The following is a 24,440-nucleotide window of genomic DNA, read 5'->3' as shown; positions in this document are numbered from 1 at the left end:
AGAGCTAAACTATGGGCAAATCTGAGAGAGAAGAGATTTAACAATACGAAAAAAATGGAAAATCAACAGATTAAAGGAAAAAATTTTATAATTCGCACAAGCTCTTCACCACAAGAGGTGTAATTGGTTTCTTGGGAAAAAAAATAGTTTAGCTGCATAGAGCACAGCTTGAAATAAAGATAAGGCAGATTTAAAAGTATAAAGGAAGCCAGCATAGTGGGCTTCCACCAATGTTGAAACTTTTTTTTTTTTAAATAGATATGCTTTCCTCTTATTTACTAACCCCTGAATTCCATAAACACATGGATTTGACCCGTTTGCACTGCACTGCATGCAACTGAAACCATCGAATCACAAGTGGAAAGGCGCTAATACCAAATATACGAACAATCTTATAAACTGATTTGCCAGACAGTAATTGCAAATTCCAGTGCTTAATTTAGTGCTATCTATACTGTTAGAAAAGTATTACTATACATCTGAAATTCTAAACACACATGGAAAGCTTAGAAAACTTGTTAATTTCTTTTTTTAGGCATGCAATATGTGGTGATTCATGAGTGTTCTATGAGTCATTTCAGGAAAAGTTAGCTATCCATTTGAAGAGAATAAACTCACTTGTTTTGTGCATTCTTGCATGCACTCATCTGTTTCTATACCCATCTGGCATAATGCATGGCCTCACTTAGTCCCATGGCTAGGAGCAAAACCTGACATTGCCATTACAGATGATTGCTAACAGTGCCCAACAATAAAATAGAAGAAATAAATGAGAAATGGTTGATAAACACAACCTCTATCTATTTTAAGTAGAACTCAACTAACTTAAGAACCATGATTGGTCTTATGATTTTCAGGGTCCCAAACAAAATCCGAGCTGGGTGAATACTGCAAATATTTTCTAAGTATTCACTCAAGTTTGAGAGAGAATTTGTTTTGGCCTTGCTCAGACCTGTTTTTATGTTCACTTTGTTAACATTCCAGCAATCCAGTTTTACTTGCACAAAGACTCGCACTAAGCAGATTTTAATTACACATTTCATTCTTTAAAGTTGATATTTAAACTTGGCCACCAGAAATTATCACCTATTATCACCAGTACTGGATAATAGTTTCTTCTGAAATGGGTGAAGAGTATCAATTTTTTGGCTTTTCACAGACTTCTTATAAAAAAAAAAGACAAGTTTAATGTAATAGGAGAATTATTTAAATTTATTGTTTTATTATTCTACTACATTTACTCATGTATCACCTCTTATCCAAGAAGTTAAAGGCACCATGAAAACATTAATTCTCTCAACATTCACTGAAGTAGTATCACACTGATTTTCCATAGGGATAAACTTACTGAAGCAGACACAAATCATCTTGTTCAGAGTCAAAAAGCAGGTAATTGGCAGATGCAAGAACCCAATCACCTGCACTAGTTATATCCCCCTCCATAAGTGAGGACTGTGACAGAGCTGTGATCTTAGTGTCTCACATACACAAGTCAGATATTCAAATGATGAAGCAGTTTGCTAAAATCTAACTTCAAAATGATCATTTTACATAGAGAGTTTTACAGTTAATCATTTGTTTCGTTTCTTTACTAAAACCTGATTTAAAGAAAAGTATCTTCTTCATTTAAAATTTGAGAGAGTGTCAAAGAGAAAATTAAAGCTTTTTATTTAATGCGTGATTGTGTGCATCTGTGCATTCATATGTAATTTTTAATTTTAACTCTTGCCTATCACATATGCATGTAATGAAGAACTGATAAACAAAAGATTCTTTTTTCTAAGATTAATGCACTGCACCTGTATGAGGAGATACCAGGAATAAATAGCCCCTTAACATCACTTCACTTCAACATCATACTATATCTCAAAAGATCAAAAAAATATTTTTCCTAACTAGGTACTGAAATTAATACGAAAATTTCTACTGGCCACCTGAAATATTATGACAAAAGTACTTAAGTCAAAGGATAGTTGAGACTTCTCTTCCTGGGACAATCTTTCTATTCTAGAGAGTTTCCAAATTTCAATATATTCAGCAACGTAATCATAAGCACCAGATGCACAGTGTGTGTTTTCTAAAGGCTTGTCTATACAGTGTGTTAGTTTGCACTAGAGGGGTGTAAATTAGTGTACACTAGCACGTCATGTACTAACTGTCCTGAGATGACCTTATTGGCTTATACTAAAAATTATCTTGTGAGCATTTGAAACAGGACTACATTATCATCCAGCAGGAAACTTTTAGTGTGTGTTAGCATGGTTCACACCGGCCAATTGGTGAACAACATACTAGCGTGCACTACAATTTACATCCCTCAAGAATGGACTTATGTACCACATAGACAAGACCCAAGCCTCTTGTGGTCTTAATTTTATCTAATGTGCAGATCTACGGTTCTTTCTGACATGCTCTAAAAACTACCATGATTGTGTCATAATATATTCTCTCAAAGTATATTTATTTCACTACATTGTTTGCTCACCAGAATAAAACACGATAGTGATATGCACATAAGCCCCAATGATTGCTAACATAGCAAAGATGCCAGGATACTTGCTAACAAGGCATATATTAAGTGGTATTTAATAATGTTGTAGTGTACCAGAGGTTTCTGAATTTGTCAATAATCGTCAATGGTGTTTGAGTAGGTTAAATGTGTGAGTTTTGAGAGAGTATTTAAGTAGACATTAGACAATGCATAGACAGATTCCTGACATATAGTAACTCCCCACTTAACATCCCCTTGCTTAATGTTGTTTTGATCTTATGTCCCTGCTCAATTACAGAGCATTCTTGTTTAAAATTGTGCTTTGTCCACGGCTGGCAGCCCCCCTGCCCCCATCAGCTCCCCTACGCTCCCCTCCCCCAATGCCTCCTGCACGCTGGCGGACCCCACGGATGAGCGCCTTCCCTGCTCCCCCCGCCTCCTGCCCCCAGCAATCAACTGGTTTGCAGCGGTTCAGGAGGCAGGGGAGATGGGGGAGGAGCGAGGACATGGCGTGCGGAGTAAAGGGGGAGGACTTGGGCGGGGGGGAGAAGAGCCGGGTTAAGGGTGCGGGCTTGCGGGAAGGGATGGAGTGGGCAGGCCAAGGGTTGAGCCCCCCACCTCCAGCAAAGTCGGTGCCTGTACTTGCAAGAGGAGCAGGGGGACAATCCACCCTCTTCCACTCTCTGACTCAACCAAGCTTCATACTAAGCAATGAAGATTGTAGTATTAAATTGTTTCTTTAAAACTGTTTAAAAACTTATACCTGTATTAAATTGCTTGCTTAAAATGTATATAATGCCTTTTGTCTGGCCAAAAAAATTTCCCTGGACCCTAATCCCCCGCCTATTTACATTAATTCTTATGGGGAAATTGGATTTGCTTGAAGTCGCATTTTTCAGGAACAGAACTACAACGTTAAGTGAGGAGTTACTGTATTTAGGTACTAAAATACAAACATAGTTATTTGTGCAAATACAATGTTCCTAAAACTGAATTCTTGGTTTAGTCCTATTAAACAAAGCAGTAATGAGGAGATCTAGAATTCAGTTCTACATTAACAGAAATACCGAGTGCTCAACATCTACTTCAAGATAATACCTGTTATCATGTCAATACCATAAACATAATGGAAGACTGTACTTGAAATAACACCACATTTTGAATTAGTAATATTTTTCTGACCCATGCAAATATACATACCACTGTTTGACATTTGAAAAAGATTGTTCTTCTCAAACTTCTTGAAAACACTTCCTTTTATTTCAACGAACTGTAATTTTAAACACAGTTAGCTTCATTACAGATTATCCATGTACTATGGAATGTTAAATTTTTTTTTTAATTGAAAGCCAAAGATGATCAAACACTTAATTTTATATATACCCTCCGTTATCCTAAACATAGCATCTGAATAAATTATGTAGTTATACTACTCTCTAAGGATTACAAATTTGTCCTGGGGAACAATGATGCTAAAAATGCACTGTGTCACTTGTTCATCTCTTTCATTTATGAGCATCTGCTTATTACTCAGAGATAAAAATCAAATTTACTTCATACTTACATTATTAGACATCATGATGGTAAGCAGTGACTTGTTGTGGGAGTTGAAGGCTACATTAAGTGTTGTTGCTTGGACCATTATAAGAATAGCATGCAAGACTGAAAATAGCAGTGTTAAAGAAAATGATATTTGAAAAGTACATTTCTGTACTGTATTATATTAGCATCATCCAAAACTTTGAACTAAAATTCAGACAAATCTTATTTTGTCTTCAAAATTAATCGAGAATATAAAAATATCTCATGCATCATTGAAAAATTAATAGTGGAGTAGATTAGTAAGTATAGTGTACTTGGAGGTAAAATTCTCATCGACTTCAATGGGGCCAGGATTTCATCACTGTGTTGATATGCTTTTTTACTTGAGCAGTATAACAAAATTCTAAATTACTGCAATTTCTTACACTCAAACCTGTGAGTTTCAGAACTGCTTATATTTCCACAGCATGCTTGTGATGTACCACTCTAATGTACACAGCATGTTTGTAATGTACCACACTTTTACAACATTAATCACATAGTATTAAGGCACTGAAGTCTTCTACTAGGCAGCTCATTCTACTCTGATAGAAACAGCATTGTTTTGCAGATCATGTTCCAGGCTGCATCAAGGTTTCCTGTTTTGAAAGAGCCCAATGTCATCACGTAAGAGAAATGTCAATGTAGCCTGAAAGTACTTGAGAAGATGGAGACTGAGTGTGTAACAACTGCATTGCACACTGTAACTGGCATGTATTAATTCTGGACCCATCACTACTGCTGCTGGTTTCTGTACCTCTTGTTGATCTAGGTTAGGGACACCACATCTTGTCAGCCACAGAGAAAACAATGTCGCCAGAAGAGCTGCCACAAAAGCAGGCCGGTGAAATAGCCGAAGCAGTAAGAAATTTAAGTCTAATAATACCATAAAGAAGATATGAATTTCAGCCGTATGAAGTTTCTTGCTTCTATAACCCAATTTGGAAATAAAGAAGATTGACACACAAGCTTCTCTGAAGGGCACCTCAACAACCACCTCCCCAGTTAAACACTCTCATACTGTATTTCTCCTGTGTTGCAAGGCTGCACAGAGCATCATCAGGAGAAATACAGTATGTGAGTGTATTTAATCTAGTGACAAACTAGAAAATAAAACCTACAGCTGGAGAAGGGAAGCAAAAATAATTGTTAAAGAGTTGTCATATTTTTTTCAAATTAGGAGGGCAATTATGCTGTACCGAAGATAGTAAAATTGCTGTTTTAAAAATCTCTTGTGAGAAAATACTTAAGTGTAAGCAGAATCAATATTCATTCAGAGTCCCCACATAAAAATTCAAGGATTTGTTCCCATTTGCTCCACTTTTGGTGTCAGCAAGATCATCAATTGCTGCATGAGAAATATAACCCTTAACTCACATCTTGGCAGGTTAAAAGCGTTTCACTTTACTTTTAAAAAAAATGAAGTACTGTAAATCTTATTCTGAAAATGAACACGAATATGTAATTTCAGGCAAGCCCAGAAACATAATCAAATAATTTTACACAATTCTGTTTTAAAATCATTCTTATTTTAATTTATTGAGAAACTTTTTAACCTAATGTATAACAAGCTAAAGAAAATTGTTGCAATTAATTCTGACAAAAAGCAAGAAAGGATACAGACATACAGCACTGCCATGAAGAAGTGAGGAATCACACCAATATGAGCTCTTTTTCTCTCCTTAGGTTCAGTAGCTGTCCAATAAAGGGCATCCAAAATATCTTGTCCAAAAGAGGAAAACAGGCGATCAGCCACCTAGAGAGAGAGACCTTTTAATATTTTAAAACAGTGCTTCTCCTATTAAAATAAATCATTTAAATACATTGCAATAGTTAAAGCTCAACCCACAAAAAAGGCCTTAAAGGCTCAATTTTTTTCATATGATTTCTCTTTTCCTTTTTTGGACACATCATTCCTCTGCAAAGCTTTCCCACTGCTATGTTATAGTTGCCTTGTTCATATTCCTAAATGGTCTACTCTTCCCTAACCCCACCATACCTCTCTTTCAGCAGGACTTACTCAGGCATTAGACACCTATTTGATAAGTGCAAAGTAATGCACATTGGAAAAAATAATCCCAACTATACATATAAAATGATGGGGTCTAAATTAGCTGTTACTACTCAAGGAAGATCTTGGAGACATCACGGCAGTCAAAAAAGCTAACAGAACATTAGGAACCATTAAGAAAGGGAAACATAACACAGAAAATATCATAATGCCATTAAATAAATCCATGGTACACCCACACCTTGAATACTGCATGCAGTTCTGATTGACCCATCTCTAAAAAGATAGATCAAAATTGAAAAAGTTACAGAGAAGGGCAACAAAAATAATTAGGGGGTATGGAACAACTGCCATACAAGGAGAGATTAAAAAGATTGGGAACATTCAGCTTAGAAAAGACCTGAGTAAGGGGAGATATGATAGGGGTCTGTAAAATCATAAATGGTGTGGAGACAGAGAATAAGGAAGTGTTATTTACCCTTTCACATAAACAAAAGAATCAGTGGTTACCCAATGAAATTAATACACAGCAGGTTTAAAACAAAAGGAAGTACTTCTCCACACACTGCACAGTCCACTTGTAAAAAGAAAAGGAGTACTTGTGGCACCTTAGAGACTAAAATTTATTTGAGCATAAGCTTTCGTGAGCTACAGCTCACTTCACTGGATGCTTGTCAAACACGTTGCAATGGATGTTGTGAAGACCAAACGTATAACTGGATCAAAAATAATTAGACAAGTTAATGGACAACAGGTCCATCAATGGCTAGTAGCCAAGGTGGTCAGGGATGCAACCCCATGCTCTGAGTGTCCCTAAGCCTCCAACTGCCAGAAGCGGAGATTGGATGACCAGGGACATTGCCCTGTTCAGTTCATCCCCTCTGAAGCATCTCACTCTGGCCACTGTTAGAAGAGAAGATACTGGGCTAGATGGACCTGACCCATTATGGCTGTTCTTATGTACTTATGACATGAAATCCTGGGTCCTGGCAACAACTTCAGCTATTGCAGCCTGTGGTTAGTGTCAAGTTGCAACTGAAACTTCTTTCACAAAGCATGTTCACAAAGATGTTCACTATCTTGCCACAAAGCCAGCCTGTCTCTCATTTTTTCCAAATATTTAAAAAGAATGAAGGAAAAGGTAATGATAAACTGAGAAGTATCAAGCTGGGGGAAGAGGGAGGAGGAGATGTCTAGTGGGGTACTGCAAAGACTGGCATTTGGTTTGTTCGTATAACTTCTTTACTAATGCCCGGGACCATAGAATAAATGGCACAAATTCAGATAATATTTAAAGGAATTACAAATACCAAAGAGGACAGAAAAATGATACAGAGGGATCTAGAGGGATTAGAAAAATGGGCAGAACATAACATGGGAACTGATTTGGAAAACTGCAAACATCTGAGGAAATGCAATCCAAAATATATATGCAATGGGGGAGGAAGAACTCAGAAAGCAATACTTCTGAAAGGAACGTAGGAATAATTGTGTATAGCAAATTACAAGAGTTTGCTGTTCAGTACAGCAGCAAGAAAGGTCAAGGTGATTAAATTTAGTTCTCAGCAACTGGAGATACTGCCAAATTGAAGGCAGTTCAGAGGAGAAGTGATGGAACCTCTTCCTCCAGCACATACATACAAGTCTGGGATATTTAAAATTAAAATGAACAAAGTACTAGAAGATGTACTTTAGAGAACAATTCTATATTCAGACAGCATGTCTGGCTGAATTAATAAGTATTTTCCATCTCTTATGAGTCTGACCCAAGTAAACAGATAAATATAACACTAATATATTACCATTCCTTATTAAACTGTAGTAATAAGATTGTGATATAAAAACAAACACTGTCATAAGATAGATTAATGCTTCATTCAGCTGTTCTTTTGTAAACTAAAAATGACAACTTGAGACAAGTTAAAGCTATCAGAGTAGAACAGAAGATATACAAGCAAGTACTGTACTGTGCCACATTAACTAAAAGGTTTTTTGTAGAACAAAAGTAAAGTCAGCCAGGCCTCAGTGCTCCCCCCCCATATAAAGCTGTTACTCAAATTTTAAGAGGTTTTTGAAGAGCAATTTCTGACAGAAATTAGAAAAAGTTCAACAAACTCTCAAGCCAACATTCATTATTTAGTACCACTAAAAAACTTAAAGGTGAAGATTTGACCAAAACAGCAAATGGTACAGTTGAATGTCCCAAAAAAGACTCTTAAGAGTAGCATTTAGTATTAACTGGCTAGCCTCACAGCATTATGACAATAAAATCTCCTACTCCGAGTTATTTCAAATTTAGCAGCTTGAAATTTTAAATTAGGAAAAGAATTAGGTTAATTCAAAAGGATATTTACAATGGCATTGTTTTCGGCTTTTTACTTTTCTCAGTGAAGATGGTCAACAACCCCTAGCTCCAGTTCCGTGTGATGCCCCATCATGCACTTTGGTGAAGTGGCACCCATTATAGAATACTTAAGGAGTCAGGTAAATTTGGTTTTACCCACAATATTGCGGGGGGTTTAAAAGGTGTGTTTTTCTTTTAACATTTTAATATTTTATATTCCAAAGGGTATAAAACAAGGAAACACCACGCAATATTGTTGGGATTTTTTTAAAGTGGACTTACCTAAACCCTATATGCCGGCTCCAGGCTCCAGTAGAGTTCCATGGTGAATGTTGTGTCACCAGCATAACACACGCTGGGGCTTCATAAGGAGCAGGAGCCGGTGGGTCTGAATCTAAAAAAAGAAAAGCGTCATTTTAAGCCAACTGGGCTGAATGCACCCCTTAAGCCTGGTTATTGGGGCAGCATTCAGCACATTATTTGGAAGTTTTTTATTTCTATCAAATCCATTTGCAGGACAATTTTCTCTGACCCAGAGATAGCCGAAAACATCATTGTAAACATCTTTGTCAGTCTAATCATTTCCCTAAATTAAAATTTCAAAATCAGAAATTTGAGTTAAGCATATTTTGATACAAATGTAAATCTGGTTATTGCCTTTTTAAAAAAAATTAAAAAGTCTCTATTCCTATATGGGCAACCTGAAAGGTGTACTGCTAGTGGCAGATCTGTGTTTGGGTAAACTGGAAACATGCTCTCAGCAAGTATGTTGAGTGGGACCTAGGACCCTCTGTTTTCTGCTGTGATTTAGGCTTGTAAAAAGCCTGCAGAAATCACTTTTCCTGCTCTGCTAGGCATGAAGTTATTCATGGCAGATCAAGGAAATCCAGTACACTTTCTAGTTGGATCCTTCTCCACTGAAATTAAATGGAGTTTTCTTTGTTAACTACAGTAGCTATGAGCAGTATCAGAACACAGAATTCAGATCAGCAGAAACTATTTCCTTACTCTCGAGCAGGTAAATGCACTATTGGTTCTGCCTGGATTCAGGTAAAGCCACTCTCAAACTCTCTCCCTGTTAACTCAGTGAGGGGGATGACATGCCTTCTGCTTCGCTGAGCAAAATACTGAAGTCTCCTTTTACAATTTGTAATTAGTAGCCATCACTGTATTTGTTCAGTGTTTTGAAACAGTTAAACTGAAATGAAATGATTTTGCGCATTAATAAATTGTACCATACTTGGATTTACTTACTAAGTCATGATCACTCATACGTCAGAGATTAAGAAACTATATATGGATGAATGTCCCCTAGAATATCACAGTACACATGATCTCAGAGTGCTGAATTTTACATTTTGATTTTGAGATTATTTAAAAGTAGTAAAAAAAATCATATGCAAGGCAAGAAAGCTTTAATAACTACACATCCAAGGTGGTCCACACATGTCGTTTATTTCAGGGAGTGTATTAATACTGTGGTTCTGAAATGTCCCTCATTCATTATTTTCAAACAGCAGTAGGGAATAATTCATGTCTAGAACCAAAATCTCCAGATTTGGACAAAGCATGGCCCAATCTCAATAATCCTCAAGGTTTTGTTAGACATCTGTATCATACTAATTATTCAAGGACTATTAGGAACACTATATTATCCTGGCAGAACAACAGGGGCTGTAGTAGCTTCTTAAACATATTATGCCATTTACATGCTACAGACATGCAGATCTTAGGTCAGACTCAAACCTTATCCAATTACATTTTCTTAAATGTTATTTACTGTTACATTTTAGTGATAAGAAAAGCACAGTTGTAAAAGCACAGTTGTCCAAAAGCTTTATATTTATAATGAATAATACAAAAACAGATTGTGATGGGGACGCCTGCCCCACACTGAGCTCTAAGTAGTTAATAGTGCCCTAGGGAGGCTGTGCAGGAGACAGCCAATCAGAGAAGGGCTGAAAGGTGCAAGGCCAAGCAAGCCTGTACAAAAAGGGAGCTGCAGGGCAGAGGAGAACAGTTCTCTGCTGGGAGCCCAGGGAGGAAGGACTGTGCCTCTGGAAGGCTGAGAGAACTGCCAGCATCCAGGACAGAGCAGTTCTGCAAGCAGGGACTGGGGGAGCGAGAGAGAGCTCCTGGCTGACTGCTGGGGTTTGCAGGCAGAGGCCCTGAGGCAAGGGCAAAGAGGATGCTTGGGTCACGAGGAAGTGGCCAGACAATATGCTGTGGTAGCCACTATGGGAAGTGGCTGAACAGTGGACTGCAGGTCCCCTGCAAGCGGGAAGCAAAGTGTGTGGCACAGCCAGTGGGCTGTGTTTCTGAAGAGGATGTCACGGTCCCTGGAGAGACACGTGTCCTAGAGCAGGAATGACAGTGGCAAGACACCACCTGAAGCAGGCACAGAGCTAATTCCCAAGACAGCCAGCAGGAGGCACCACCGTGGTGCGTGAACCCCGTTACACAGATACTTTAAGTTTTTACAGGACTTCCCTTTATCCTACCTCATAGACTGTATCTCTCTGCTTCCTTCCTTCCTTTCCCCATTTCTCTAACACTCCTCTAAACTCATGGCAGAAACTCTATCCATGTACTCAGACTTTTGTCTGATGGTATGGATTGGGAGAGGTTGAAAGCCTAAGCATACTAAAAGGCACATTTCTAAAAAGAAAAATTTAACAGATAAATTTCATCTACCTTTTGCCTTTTCTTTGTTCTTCCATAGGATTTTGCCACTACTGGGCAAAACCTTCTCAGTAGCTCTTCCTATTTCAAATAATAATTTTTTCAAACTATCAGTCTCTGACTCTTGCATTTCAAATTTCAGTCCAAAACTCTCTTCTCCATTTCCTATTTCTCACTTTCTCTCTTCCTCTTTTTTTTATTTAAAATAATTAACTCTGATGCATTACAAGAAACAGATTTATGAAAGAAGATGTACAACGAAGTTGTTGCACCCTTTTTTATGGGAGCATCTCTTGTAGATATTTTCACGTCCAGTCTATTTTGCTATATGTTCAAGTCCACCTTGAGGTGCAACATCTTTCTTCCTACTATATTAGAGAGATGTACCAAAGTCAAAGTCATAATATTATATTAGATATCCTGAAAGAAAGCATACTTCGACATTTCCTTTTGATGCCAATGCCCTTACCTCCAGCATGTTGTAGATGATGTAGAGTTTTATGACAGACTGTCCTCTTATCAGATGATACATCATAGAGTAGTCAACATAGTGCATCATGAAGTAGCAGATGACCAATATAACTCCCTTGAAAATGTCACATACCTGAGCAGGTTGTAGCAAACGTCTATCACTGAAATATAAAGCACAAAATAATTCTTTATATGTTATACAGCCACAAAATACAAATGCCACTAGTTGATATGCACTGACAGAGGCTGTTGGCTAAGAATACATAGTATTTGAAAGAGAGTTTACTGCTGAGCTAAAAAACCAAGAAGCAGTGCACTAGGAACAATTACAGATCAGTCTTGAATAGGATTGCTTCTCTACTAGCTGTCAAGGCCTCAGGCATTCAAATAAAATCTCATTTGCCCCCAACCTTGACAAAAGCCTTGTGCACATAGGTATATTTGCTTTTACTTAACCTTTCATTCCGGGCCATTTTACATATCAATTTAATCTTCTCCCTTACAGAAGTAGCCATGCTTGCTTCACTCTTTAAGGAAATGAAGCCTCCTTCTCTGAGACTGCAGTATAAAGAATGAGATGCTGCGGGTTGGAGTACAAACCCCTAATATGCTATTCAATATCTCTTTTTAGTACTAAGATTCTGCAACTTTCTCAAAAGCACACAACCAGAAATGTCCAAGTTAGCTTCAAACACGTAGCCCATGTAAAAAGTACACAGCATAACACTTTCCAGGCATATTCTTCTGCCTTAGTAGTATGGGCTACCAACCATTCAATGTACTTTACCAAAAACCATACAAAGCATGCCAACTTGCCCCAAGACACCCACACTTCATATTTAGCACAATGAAATTCCAAGGAAGATACTACCTATCAATGCTTATAATCAACTACTGTGCACTAATCGGATGCCAGACACTTAAAATTCTTACAGATTGGGTCAAAGGGTTAAAGCACATGGCAAACATTAGTGAAGTAAGCCTCATAACACTCTTGTGAGGTACTGTACATAGGCATGTCTACATCTGAATTAAAAATTGCTTTAACATGTGTTTACTAACAAATGAAAGCTCTAATAGATACAAGGACACTACAGTTAACTTGGACTAGTTAAAATTATTATTATTATGATTGTGTTCTTGTCTACACTAGAACTTTCTGATGCATTCACAAGTGTTAAATCACGATCATTAATTCAGGTGTAGCTGAGCCCAGAATGATAAGGCAACTTTGCTCCAGCTATAGTAGATGTGCAACTGTCTGGAAGCTGGATACAGAGAATGTTTCTTTATCTTCAGGGTTGTCTACTTTTTGGGAATAGTTATTTTAGTCTAAGCCCCTGTGTGAATACTCATTCTGAAAAAAGTGAATTAAAAAGGCACTCATACGAGAATTAGTGTGTAAATGGGGGCTTATACCAAAATAACTACTCTGGAATAATTATTCCGGAATAGCTATTTCAGTACATTTGCAAGTGTGAACAAGCCCTTATTTTCTCCCAGCCTAAGGAAATTAAAAAATTATTGGCAAGAGAGAAACTACCTGGACAGATACATATACATAATGAAATCACTCTATGTAGCAATTATAAAATATGACAGAGATGCTATGAGTGATACATTAAAGGAAGAGCCATAATCAGATTTAACTGGTACCTATCAGAAAATAAAATGTTGACAAACCCCTCTACATTTTAGTAGATTTCCAAAGCAAAAATTGGGGTCTAAAAATACAATGAACATGTCGGGTTAGGTGTACATAAATTACGTAAGGTATACAGTTCCATTGCAGCAGATTACTTTACTTATTTGCAGTACTATTGTAAACCTCATTGGTCCCAGGACATGTGAAACACAAGGTAGGTGAGGTAACATCTTTCACAGTTGGTCCAGTGAAAGATAATACCCCTCACCTATCTTGTCTCTGATTACTTTACATAACAGAAGTAGGCAAATTCTACATTCTCCTTGGACTGACAAAATCAGAAGCCCACCTACTCTCTGCAGTGTTTTACACACACTCCACACAATTGTTTAATGATTCCAACTGATTATTTACTTATTTATTTAGAATCTTGAATTACAGTCAGCCTAAAAAACCCCCATGATTGGGGGTATGGAAAGGGTTCCATATGGAAAGATTAAAAAGACTGGGCCTGTTCAGCTTGGAAAAGAAACAACTAAGAGAGGATCTGAAAGAGGTCTATAAAATCATTACTCGTGTGGAGAAAGTAAATAAGGAAGTGTTATTTACTCCTCATAAACACAAGAACTAGGGGTCACCAAATGGCAGGAGGTTTAAAATAAACAAAAGGAAATATTTCTTCACATAGCACACAGTCAACCTGTAGAACTCCTTGCCAGATGACACTGTGAAAGCCAAACCTATAACAGGGTTAAAAAAAAAAAAAAGAAAGAAATTCATGGAGGATAGGTCCATCAATGGCTATTAGCCAGGTGAGCAAGGATGGCGTCCCTAGCCTCGGTTTTGCCAGAAGCTGGGAATTGGCGACAGGGGATGGATCACTTGATGATTACTTACTCTATTCATTCCCTTTGAAGCACCTAGCATTGGCCATTGTTGGAAGACAAGATACTGGGCTAGATGGACATTTGGTCTGATCCAGTATGGCCGTTCTTATGTTCTCACAAGTCAGTAATGCATGAACTGTGTGCTTGTTGTCCTTCAAGTGATCTTTATTCCAGAGGAAAGATTATAAAATTCTTGCATTTTCCTCTACTTGCTCTTTCTACTATTTAGTGTATTATATTACAACACTTCCATAACATAATTTGCTCCTTAAAGCTGATCATTTCCAGGCTTCATAATTGATTTGATTATGATGAACTTGTACTACTTATATTTAACCTTAATTATAGACAGGACTAATTAGTAACAAAGTTTTAATTTAAATTGATTAAAATTGGAAATCACTAATTCCCTTCAGTGAAGAAAAGAACAATTTGTTTTCTCCATAATCCACTGCATGGAAGTTTCAATTTACTTTACTATTGTTTATGAGGATAATCTTGGGGCATTCACTAGCTCACTCTCCATTGAACATTCTTAGATGTTGGTACAGACCAAAGAACTCAAGCTCTCTCAGGGCTCTAGCCAGGCAACAAAGCTGTAAGTGAGGTTACCCTCTTAGGAGCACACAAGACGCCAACCTTCATTTGGGTTTTTTGTCCTACCAAGCTATTTGGTTCATAACTTTGTTATGGTACTTAAAAGAATATAGTGGAGATGTACAGAGATGCACAGTGGCAATATATCAAAGGCTAGGAAGGGTTATTGTGATGTTAATGTCACATCAATTAAATACATCTTTCCAGTTGTCAAGAATGTAAAGGTTATTTTAACCTCAAATTTATTTTGCTTTAAATATGAGCTAATGGGGAAAAATTATCTACTTTTAAAAATTATTATATTTCTGATAAAAGCCAATTTAAGACCTACATGAGTAGCTGCTTTCAGCCCCTTAAACATCCCTGACTATTGCAATATAATGCAAAACTATAGAAAAATGGAAAGGAACAAATAGGGGAAAATTTCTTTGCTTTAGAAGACTTTTTTTAAATTCCATTTTTGAAACAATCATAAGTCAATGACTTAACCATGTGCAAGTTTTATACCGATGCTATTCTAAAATTTCTTACATGCATCTCAAACAGTAAGAAGGAGTTCTGTCTCCATCTATTGTTTGGGAGAAACAAAGCCCAAGTGTCTAAACTTGTGCAAAAGATCAAAAACACACAAATATCATTATGAAGAAAACAATTACAAATGCTCATATTTCAGGAGTATCTCAACTGCAGAGAATATTTGTTTTTACAATATTTGTACTGTACATTATTTTAGGAGAAGAAAAATAGCTTCAGGCTCATACTGCATTGCCATCTGTCCTTGCCAAACCCTTCTTTGTTTTAACAGCTGTACCATTAAAGTTATTTAACAATTGGTAGAGCATGAGTAAAATGAACCACAATAGAACCCTGGTTTACTGGTATCCAGAATAACTAACCTACAAGTCAATTAAATGTATAAAGCTGATGAGATTCTGGCATCCAAAACCTATAATCTGGCTAGTGCATTTTTAGCTATCTTTATCCCACATATAAAGGATCCATAATATAATGATATAATAAACTTATTCACAATTTTACTCAGTGCAGACAATATTTTGAAGAGAAGCCAGGCTACTGATTTTTACCAAATTTATCCCAAGGAGAATCAGTGATGGCATTTCTTCTATGGGCCCACCACAAAAAACAAAAGCCAAACTAAAAACAACTAAAAAGGCAACAAAGACACCTAAGAACAAACATGAGGGGTTTTTATTGTTGCGTTTTAAGCATCAGCTCACAAGAGACAGCAAATTTCTTATGTACAGGTTTGTTTGAAAGTAAAGGGCCATCTGGATAAAATATCCTTGCCCTAGCTGCTCTTACACAGCAGAAGTGGCAACTGATTGCAAAACAAAAAGAACAGAAGCACAAAAATTATCCATCTTATCTCCCTAATTCTAATATCACATTACATTTACTTTGTATTGTGTTAAATAGCAACATCTAGGTACTTTTCTAAAGTTTTTAGATTATAAATTCAAGATGTATGACTATTCAAAAGGATGACAAACACACACGCAGCCATATTTGATCCAGTCAAACTGTCCATCTAGTCCAACATTTTGTTGTCTCAAATACTGATTAATGCTTCAGAGGATAAATCCTCATGATGGAAAAATATTCAGGAATATGCCCAAAAGAGACGTTTCTTTCCAATACTAGGCAGTAAATGATTGTTTTTTATTCCAGAAAGTTTATTACCTTTTTAAAATTCTTAACTAATTTAAGTGTAGTTGTCTTATATAAATGTAATCCTTTTTGAATCTAAGTATCTTTTGGTTCAATATTCTTTGGAAGCGGGTATGAATTATGCAACAACTGATTATCAATTTTAAAATTTATTGCCTTTTAATGTCATTACTTTTTATAATTTTATCACGCTGTTGCATATGTGAAAGAGCGTAAAAAGTTGCACCCAATTTATTCTCTGTTCAGCCTACCAGCTGATCCTCTGCCAAATTTTGAATTACTGTTCCAAAGCTCTGAGGCACTAGAGCCATTCCAAAAGACTCAGACTCTTTTTAATAAATACTAGCAAAACTATTTATTTTTCACTAGCCCTGTTATTGAAAAACAGTTGAACCATTTTTGCTCAAACTTTCAAAAACAAAAACAATCTGAGGCAGACACTAAGCATGGAATATTTCAACCTAAGCAGTTAAAAACTGGCAAAGTTATAAGCAACTGAAGACAGGCCGTTATAATGGGAAGTGTTAGACAACTTTGTTATTGTTATTCCTACCGTCCTCACATCACAGCTGCTGTAGGTAAGGCTGCTAGTATGTAGCAACCACAGTCTTTCATGCTGATCAATAAATGTCTTATTGTTTACTTATACTCCTGTCTGTTGATATTCATCTGCTGTCTCTTGTTCTATACTTAGATGCTAAGCCCCTTGGGGCAGGGACTGACTTTTTGTTCTGTGTTTGTATAGCGCCTAGCAAAATAGAGCTCATAGCGCTATTGTAATACAAATAAATACACACTATAGATTATACAAAAATGTAAGATAGTTATGACTGAAATCCTTTAAAAACATATCAAGTTATTAACACATTACCTTATTAATACTATCTTAGATTAAGCCAGATTTTGTTATAAAAATTAATTTACTTAATTATATAGAGTACTTATTGCATTTCACTGAACTTACATAATGCAACAGGCTAGTTAGTTGTACTGTCTGGTTCATGCACTAAAAACACTTCAAGTTTCGATCGCAAAACTAAGTGAATTTTTCAGTCCAAACAAAAATCTTTTCATTTGAATTTTAAAAAATATTCATTACAACTTTTCCATTAAATATTAAGCACTGTACGTTTAAAAATAAATCACTTCTAAATTTTGGGCCTCAGTGTGCTGACCACATCTCTCTTTAAAGTCAAAGAGCATTCGATTTAAACACTACTATTGCTAACAGATTTAAATCATTTTTTGTTTCTCCTTTTTTTAAACTACTCATGATATTTACATGAAAACTGGATTGTTAAACTTTTAGCTTCATATATATATTGAGGAAACAAATATAAATATAAAATAAATATATATATATAAAATTTCCTCAACTGAAGTCTTAATCCTTCACTTGTAGCATCATAATTATATTATTGAACTAGAGGATTATGACTTTAAATGAGGCATAAACAGGAACGAGCAAGCTACTGCTTAAAAAGCAATGCTTTTATTTTTCATAAAAATATCTTTACTAATTAAAATGTCAGGGAAAACAAAACCAAAATGAGTTTGCTATAAGCATGCCTGCACATAGACTGAAATCAGTGTCAGTTTTTGCTTTGGAAAAGGTGTGTGTGTGTCTGCGCATGCATGTGAGTGTGCAGTTCTCCTCAACTGGTTTCTAATATTAAGGTATTGCTCATACACCTCCATTTGAAATATAGGACAAAAAGGGGCTAAGTTTGTCAATAGTAAATGGCACTTCACTTTTCAAACACCACAAAACTACATGCAAACAACACAGCACGAGACCATGCTAAGAATTTAACATAAAACCAACCTGATTCTTAGGCCCTGATGAGAGCTGTCACAGAATAAATGCAAAATAAGATTTCATGTGAGAACAATAAAAAAAATTCACTTAATTTCCTTTTAAAATAACAAGCAGCAATAATATTAAAAGTCAGCAAATGAAGAACTTAGCACAATTTTAAGTGTCTTTTATTTTGCAAACAAGTCTAAACATTTTCACAAAATCTATAACTTTCTTTCTGAAAAACAAAACAAACAATTAGCTCAGTTTTTTACACCTGGTGAAATGCAGACATATTTTCAAAAATCCAGAGACTGAAATTGGTCTTGTGGTCACCCAGAGATACAAAGTAATTTCACTCTGTTAACTGAGTTACAGTTTTTACAAATCTCCTGTAGTTTTAATTTAAAAATTTGCTTAAAAAATAAAGTACAAGCAAAAATATAACTATGATGGTGCAGAGATGTATTTGGAATACAATGTATTACTATACAAATTAAAAACAGACCATGTACTATGCTACATAATTAATCAAAACAGAGTGGGGCTATGATGTGAAGAATTTTTTATACGTTGGCTGAAGTAGTGCACATACACTACCTACACAATTTTTAAAACCAAGTGATTTTTAATATCAAACTATATTTCCATAGCCAAGAAAAGTCACATAAGACTATTATGTGAGTCTTATGTGACTTATACAAGTCTATTTCTAATAGCAAGGGTTAGCCTTTATGCTTTCCTATAAAGAGCCATACATCTGTGGGCAACGTATAGTAAGTGCCAGACTTTTTACCCAGGAATGTTCATTAATAATCTACCTATGTTGTCCATTTATATATTGAGTCAGTCAGTCAGTCTACTGATTACAAGTAGATGTGAATTTTGCTGATAGCATAAAAGGAAAATCAGGATTTACTCACCATGGTGAAGTTCCCTGTGACACCACATTCCATCCTATAAAGGAAGTGAAAGTGCTCTTCCCTTCAGTCTGATTTACGAGAGAGAAAGAAAGAGAGAAGGTTGTAATGTCGCTACACTACGTAATTATGGAAAGGAAAGATGGACGTCTGCCCTGACACTGATAAGCTTTTCTAATGTAGCATACACAGAATGCACATGGACAGGGTTTTGGATTTTTGTTTAGAAGGAATAAATTAGAATATATCCTGATGGAAGAAGACACACATTTGCCTTCTCAGCGATTTCATCAGACAGTGAAGAATCGGTGCGAGTACAAGGGCTGGAACTAGTTCTTAGCACAAAAAACACCTTCCCAAAAAAACAAAACAAACAAACAAACAGCTGGGGACTAAGTCTGTATGTAATGGAAACTCCAATTTACTTTTTTAAAAAGGTCTGACAATATGACAAAGAAACAAGATCCATAGAGGAAAAGTATGTTTGGTTTTTCTAGACGGTTCTCTCTTCTATAGTTCTCTCTTTGAAGTAAAGCAGTAACATTTGTTTATTTCCTATTGAAAGGACTGAAGCCCAAAATGGGTAATGGGGAATTTTATAGTTATAGCCACTACAACCGGACCTAGAAGGGAGCTAAATTAATTATAATTGGACCTAGTTCTACTTATTCCTTTTAGGAAGAAATGAGCAGAGCAATAACATACCCTGTATACCAAGTGTATTTAAAAGATAGATCTGTTGATTTCCACATCACAGAACAAGTCTGAACATTTTAGGGAAACACTCCAAGGATTTAATACTTAGATACTGACATTTCCTCCCATATGAGAAAATTTATAATCTAGTTCAGTATTTTCTAGAATGCTACTTTAAAAAAAAAGTCTGAGATTATAGAAAAACCTCACTTTCAGAAAAGAACAAAGATGTAATTTAATCTAGTCTTTATTCATTCTATGGCTTAATTATAGAATTATAGAATCCTCTTTAGTTCTAATATCTAAGAAATTGTCTTGGATAATGTGCAATTTTAAGACTTCATCCTATGACTCTTTGCACCAATATTATTATGAACAAAGATCTTGCTATCATTTCTTCATGGGCCTTTAGCTATGCTAGGCTGAAAATAAATGATCAATGTCCTTATAAAATTCTGCAAGCAAAAGATTAAGATGCTTAGGAAAGCTGTTGTCTGAACTAATCAGATCTGACTCAATTGTCAAGGAAACATCTAGTACTTTTCTCAGAAGTACAGTTTAAGAATCTACTCGTGAGAAGTATCTTAAGAGATTTATTCCAACAAATTTTCAGAAATCCTTTACATCAGAATTGGAGTTCCAGCACAGCATGATTGAGTGGCTGAAGAATATCTTGGTTAGTATCCAGAATTTAGTTAATAGTAAGAATAGCAAAAAAAGATTTATTGAATTTAGGAGAATTTTTTCCTTCCTTGGAGGAAGATATCAGTCACTGGAATTATTTGAGTTAAGAGTTTCGTAAGATTGGTTTACTAATTCTACTTAACTTCCTAAACTATTTGTCAAATCTTTAGAGACACCCACTCTATGTTTGGAACACGGACCTAAGGAAACTAGGCCTGCCAAACTACAAAAATACACACTATCACTCACTCCCAAGGGAAACAGCACCAAAGTCCTGCCAGTTTTGCTGAACAAGAATGACAGGCAGTTTACACTTAGTGACAGATTCTTGAATTGCTCCAACTACGAATGTACTGTAGATAAACTGTAGCTTCAGTAATTTTGAGCATCTGTGAAGATATAGCTATCTATGTTAAGATTAATGTTGTTCTAACAAATATAATGAACCAGAATTTGCACAACAGATTTAAATCTAGACCAAAGAAAGTGACCTAGAATAACTTAGTGATCAAATTGTTGAAGAGCTTATATTCTCTAACCTGTAAAGTAGGTATGTCAAAACCTGACAATGTTCAAGTAGAATGGCAACAGGAAATTTATCCCAAATATGGGAATCTCCTTGTTCAACGTTTCAGCTAATTTGTTTCATGGGGATATTAAAATATACACATTTCTTATATGCAGTTCCCTCTTTGCATTTAAGCACCATACATGTTACCATGAATATAGATTAGCCTGACACAAAAGGAAAAGCTTTAAGTTTTTCCAAGAAAAAAGGAAGGGAAATACAATCCCTTTCTATTTTATAAAGAACAGTAAAGTTACAAGGAAATAGAATAAATGAAGAGCAAAAGGAGAAGGGAGACAGAACACTAACCAACTTCCCTAATGAGATCTTGAGAAAAAAAGTCAAAGTGAAGGGAGGAGCACTTTTATTTACTATACAGAATGGAATATGATGTTACAGGTTACAGCTATAAGGAAGAACTAGTCAAATCTTCCCAACCAAAGGGCAGAACACCTACTTGAACTGTGTGAGGAAGAGAAAGTTAATCAGCAATTTGCTTTGTCAATAACTTCAGTAATTATAGATATGCTTTACCTACTGACATGGTATTTAGCTATACATAAGTGTATACTGATAATTTTGGGAATCAAAGCCCAAATTTTATTTTTTGCTATACCAAATCAAATCACTGGTTATTAAACAACAAAAGTAAAATTGAGAACTCAGAATGCTAGGAACAGCATCATCATGTCATGCTAAACAAAATTACAGTGTATTGTAAACATGAATTAAGTGTGAACATTATATGAAGTCATCACATTTGAAACATCCATGAATTAGACAATGTATGATAATCTACTCTAATGAAGAGTCTACCTAGCTAAATGTATTTACAAAGGTGTGTTTCGAGTGAAGTTGTTTTGAAAAGTGATTGAACAAAACTGAACTTACTCACTGAAAAGATCTGCTCCTAAGATACACTGAAAATCATAGCTGTTGATATTAGCAATGAAAGGTTTTTACTACTAAATTCTTTTAGCCCTGTATAGCCAAAATAGTAGAATGAGTTGGATTCTGGCTCAAACTTTAAAAAAAAAAGTTAAAGTAGTGGACCAAATTGTTAAATTACTGGCTCTTGGCTACACCTGTAAAACCTGACTGAAGACAATGGGGTTGCCAAGGTACATCTAAAAACCAACGTTTAGTCTATAGATATTTATTAGAGATTATTATGCACAGTAGAAGAGGCTTCTTTTCCTTATCCCAGACTAGCTCTGCAAGTCTGGCATCAAGGAAAAGAAAACATTTTACTTGTAAACTGTAAAAAGAAAGGAAGTAATCGAGAGAATAAATCCCCACAATGCCATTTTTAAATGATAGTTTTAGAGTTGAACTGCATTTTAATATTTTGGTGATTACATCTCTTCTTGTAAGAATCTGTATGGATGTTGTTTAATTGGTGATGAAGAAACAAGTTAAAATTGATAAACTGTAATACTGTGCTATACTACAGATGTACATGGTAAGAAATCTTTGTTTTGCATTACGAAAAAGTTCCCAGATTTTTATCTTGCTGTTTCATGAGATTATACACCGAAGGCTGCCATCTAGTGTCCGTTTTTAACATTTCCCACACAAATTTCACAACACAAAACAGGAAGACACTTTAAAAGCTATGGTGGTCTTTGTCATGTAATCACACTAGCCTTCCCTCTGTTAAAAAGATATGTTCTAAAATAAAACATTTCAAACCCACAAAACAATGTCTATATAATACAAATGCAAGCTGACTTTTTATTATTAGGACAACACAGTGCTTATGAAAGTGTAGATTGCAGCCGCACAATATTCTATTAATTCAAATAAATATTACACCTTAGGCACCAATACTGAAATCTCTCAAGTTTAATACACTCAAGGGTTTGCATAATGTCTAAATGGAGATGCCCTCTTTTCAGGATTAAACTAAATTTAATCTGTGCTTCTATTCAGGGTTGGCAGAAGGGAGCAGAATGGGTGTCAACTGTGCCAGGGCCCCGAGATCAGGGGCACCCCAAAATGGCAATAACTTCTGTGTAAACAAAGTGAAAAAAGAGAGGGAGGGGCCCTAACAAACATGATATTCCAAGTCCTCACATTTCTCTGGACAGGCCTGCATCCATTCAATCTTTGTTCTCTCAGCCGGGGGGGGGGAGGGGGGGGGAAGAGGAGGAATTCTATCAGCGGGTAATAACTTTTATGCATTAACAATCAGAACTATTGATCTAGGAGTGAAAGTCTCTATACTCATTACCAATCCCCCAAATCAGTCAGGTTCCTTAAATAATTTTAGTAAGGCAGTGGCTCTCAACCTTTCTAGACTACTGTACCACTTTCAGGAGTCTAATTTGTCTTGCATACCCCCTAACTTAAAAATGACTTGCTTACAAAAATCAGACAAATACACAAAAGTATCACAGCACAATATTACTGAAAAATTGTTTACTTTCTCATTTTTACCATATAATCATAAAATAAATCAAATGAAATATAAATATTGTACTTATATTTCAGTGTAAAGTATATAGAGCAAGATAAAAACAAGTGTCTGTATGAAATTTTAGTATGTAATGACTTGGCTAGTGCTTTTTATGTAGCCTGTTGTAAAACTATGCAAATCTCTAGATGAGTTGATGTACCCCCTGGAAGATCTCTACATAGCCGCAGGGGTATGCGTACCCTTGGTTGTTGAAGTAAGGTGCCCACTCCACCCAGCATTTACTTCCTTATTAAAGTAAAATCATGTTTTTTATATAGGCAAAAGGGTTACCCTTGATTTCACAGCAAAATAATTTTCTCCTAAGTGTTTATTTCAACACAAAGCGCCAAGGTGCCCATCAACAACAACTGAATTAAAAGTGCTATTTAATTCAAGGCTTAAAAAAATGCAGCTATTTAATTCAACCCTTTAAAAAAACGTGTCTGCATGATGTTATGAGCAACATGTGGGCCAACCAAAGGGGTGAGTTAGTGATGAGTGTTAAGACTAATTTGACTTTTTTTCCTGTTTTGGTAGGTTTAAGTGAGACCTTCTGTTCACAACACTGGAATCCATCATCAATATGAGTCTAAGCCCAAAGGGCCATAAAATTAAATAGGCTAATTACAAAAAGTTAACCATGTAGTTAAATTATTTAAAGATGGTAATATTTGTTTTTTAAAACAAAACAAAAACTTACCGTAAGCCATAGCAAGGCAGAGTGATGAACTGGAACAATGCCAGAAAAACTCGCAAAGGAAGCAGGGTGAACACATAGAGAAAAGCATCCAGGCACAAAAAGATTCCAAAAAACATCAACTAGATTATAAAAACAAAGACAAACATGTCATTCCTTTTACACAACTGTCTATATTGTAATAATTCACATACAAGACCTCAGTCAAAAAAAATATAAAA

General features: G+C 35.8%; 1 protein-coding gene across 4 annotated transcripts in view; it reads right to left on the bottom strand.

The window, feature by feature from the left end:
* Positions 1–24,440, bottom strand: part of TAPT1 (transmembrane anterior posterior transformation 1) — a 92,154-nt gene that overhangs the window by 40,133 nt on the left and 27,581 nt on the right. The window contains exons 3-9 of one of the 4 annotated variants that reach the window (XM_038398639.2): positions 24,223–24,341; positions 19,120–19,187; positions 18,224–18,247; positions 11,579–11,741; positions 5,693–5,828; positions 4,056–4,153; positions 3,692–3,761 (exon numbers count right to left, since the gene is read on the bottom strand). In XM_038398639.2, the coding sequence (XP_038254567.1) occupies positions 3,692–3,761; positions 4,056–4,153; positions 5,693–5,828; positions 11,579–11,741; positions 18,224–18,247; positions 19,120–19,187; positions 24,223–24,341 (678 nt within the window). The remainder of the gene's footprint in view (positions 1–3,691; positions 3,762–4,055; positions 4,154–5,692; positions 5,829–11,578; positions 11,742–18,223; positions 18,248–19,119; positions 19,188–24,222; positions 24,342–24,440) is intronic. The other 3 variants (XM_038398637.2, XM_038398641.2, XM_038398638.2) reach the window with 3 other exon arrangements.

Source organism: Dermochelys coriacea, chromosome 4 (assembly GCF_009764565.3).
Source record: "Dermochelys coriacea isolate rDerCor1 chromosome 4, rDerCor1.pri.v4, whole genome shotgun sequence".
NCBI lineage: Eukaryota > Metazoa > Chordata > Testudines > Dermochelyidae > Dermochelys > Dermochelys coriacea.
Note: the sequence above shows the minus strand (reverse complement) of the source record. Positions and strands in the feature narration are given on the sequence as shown.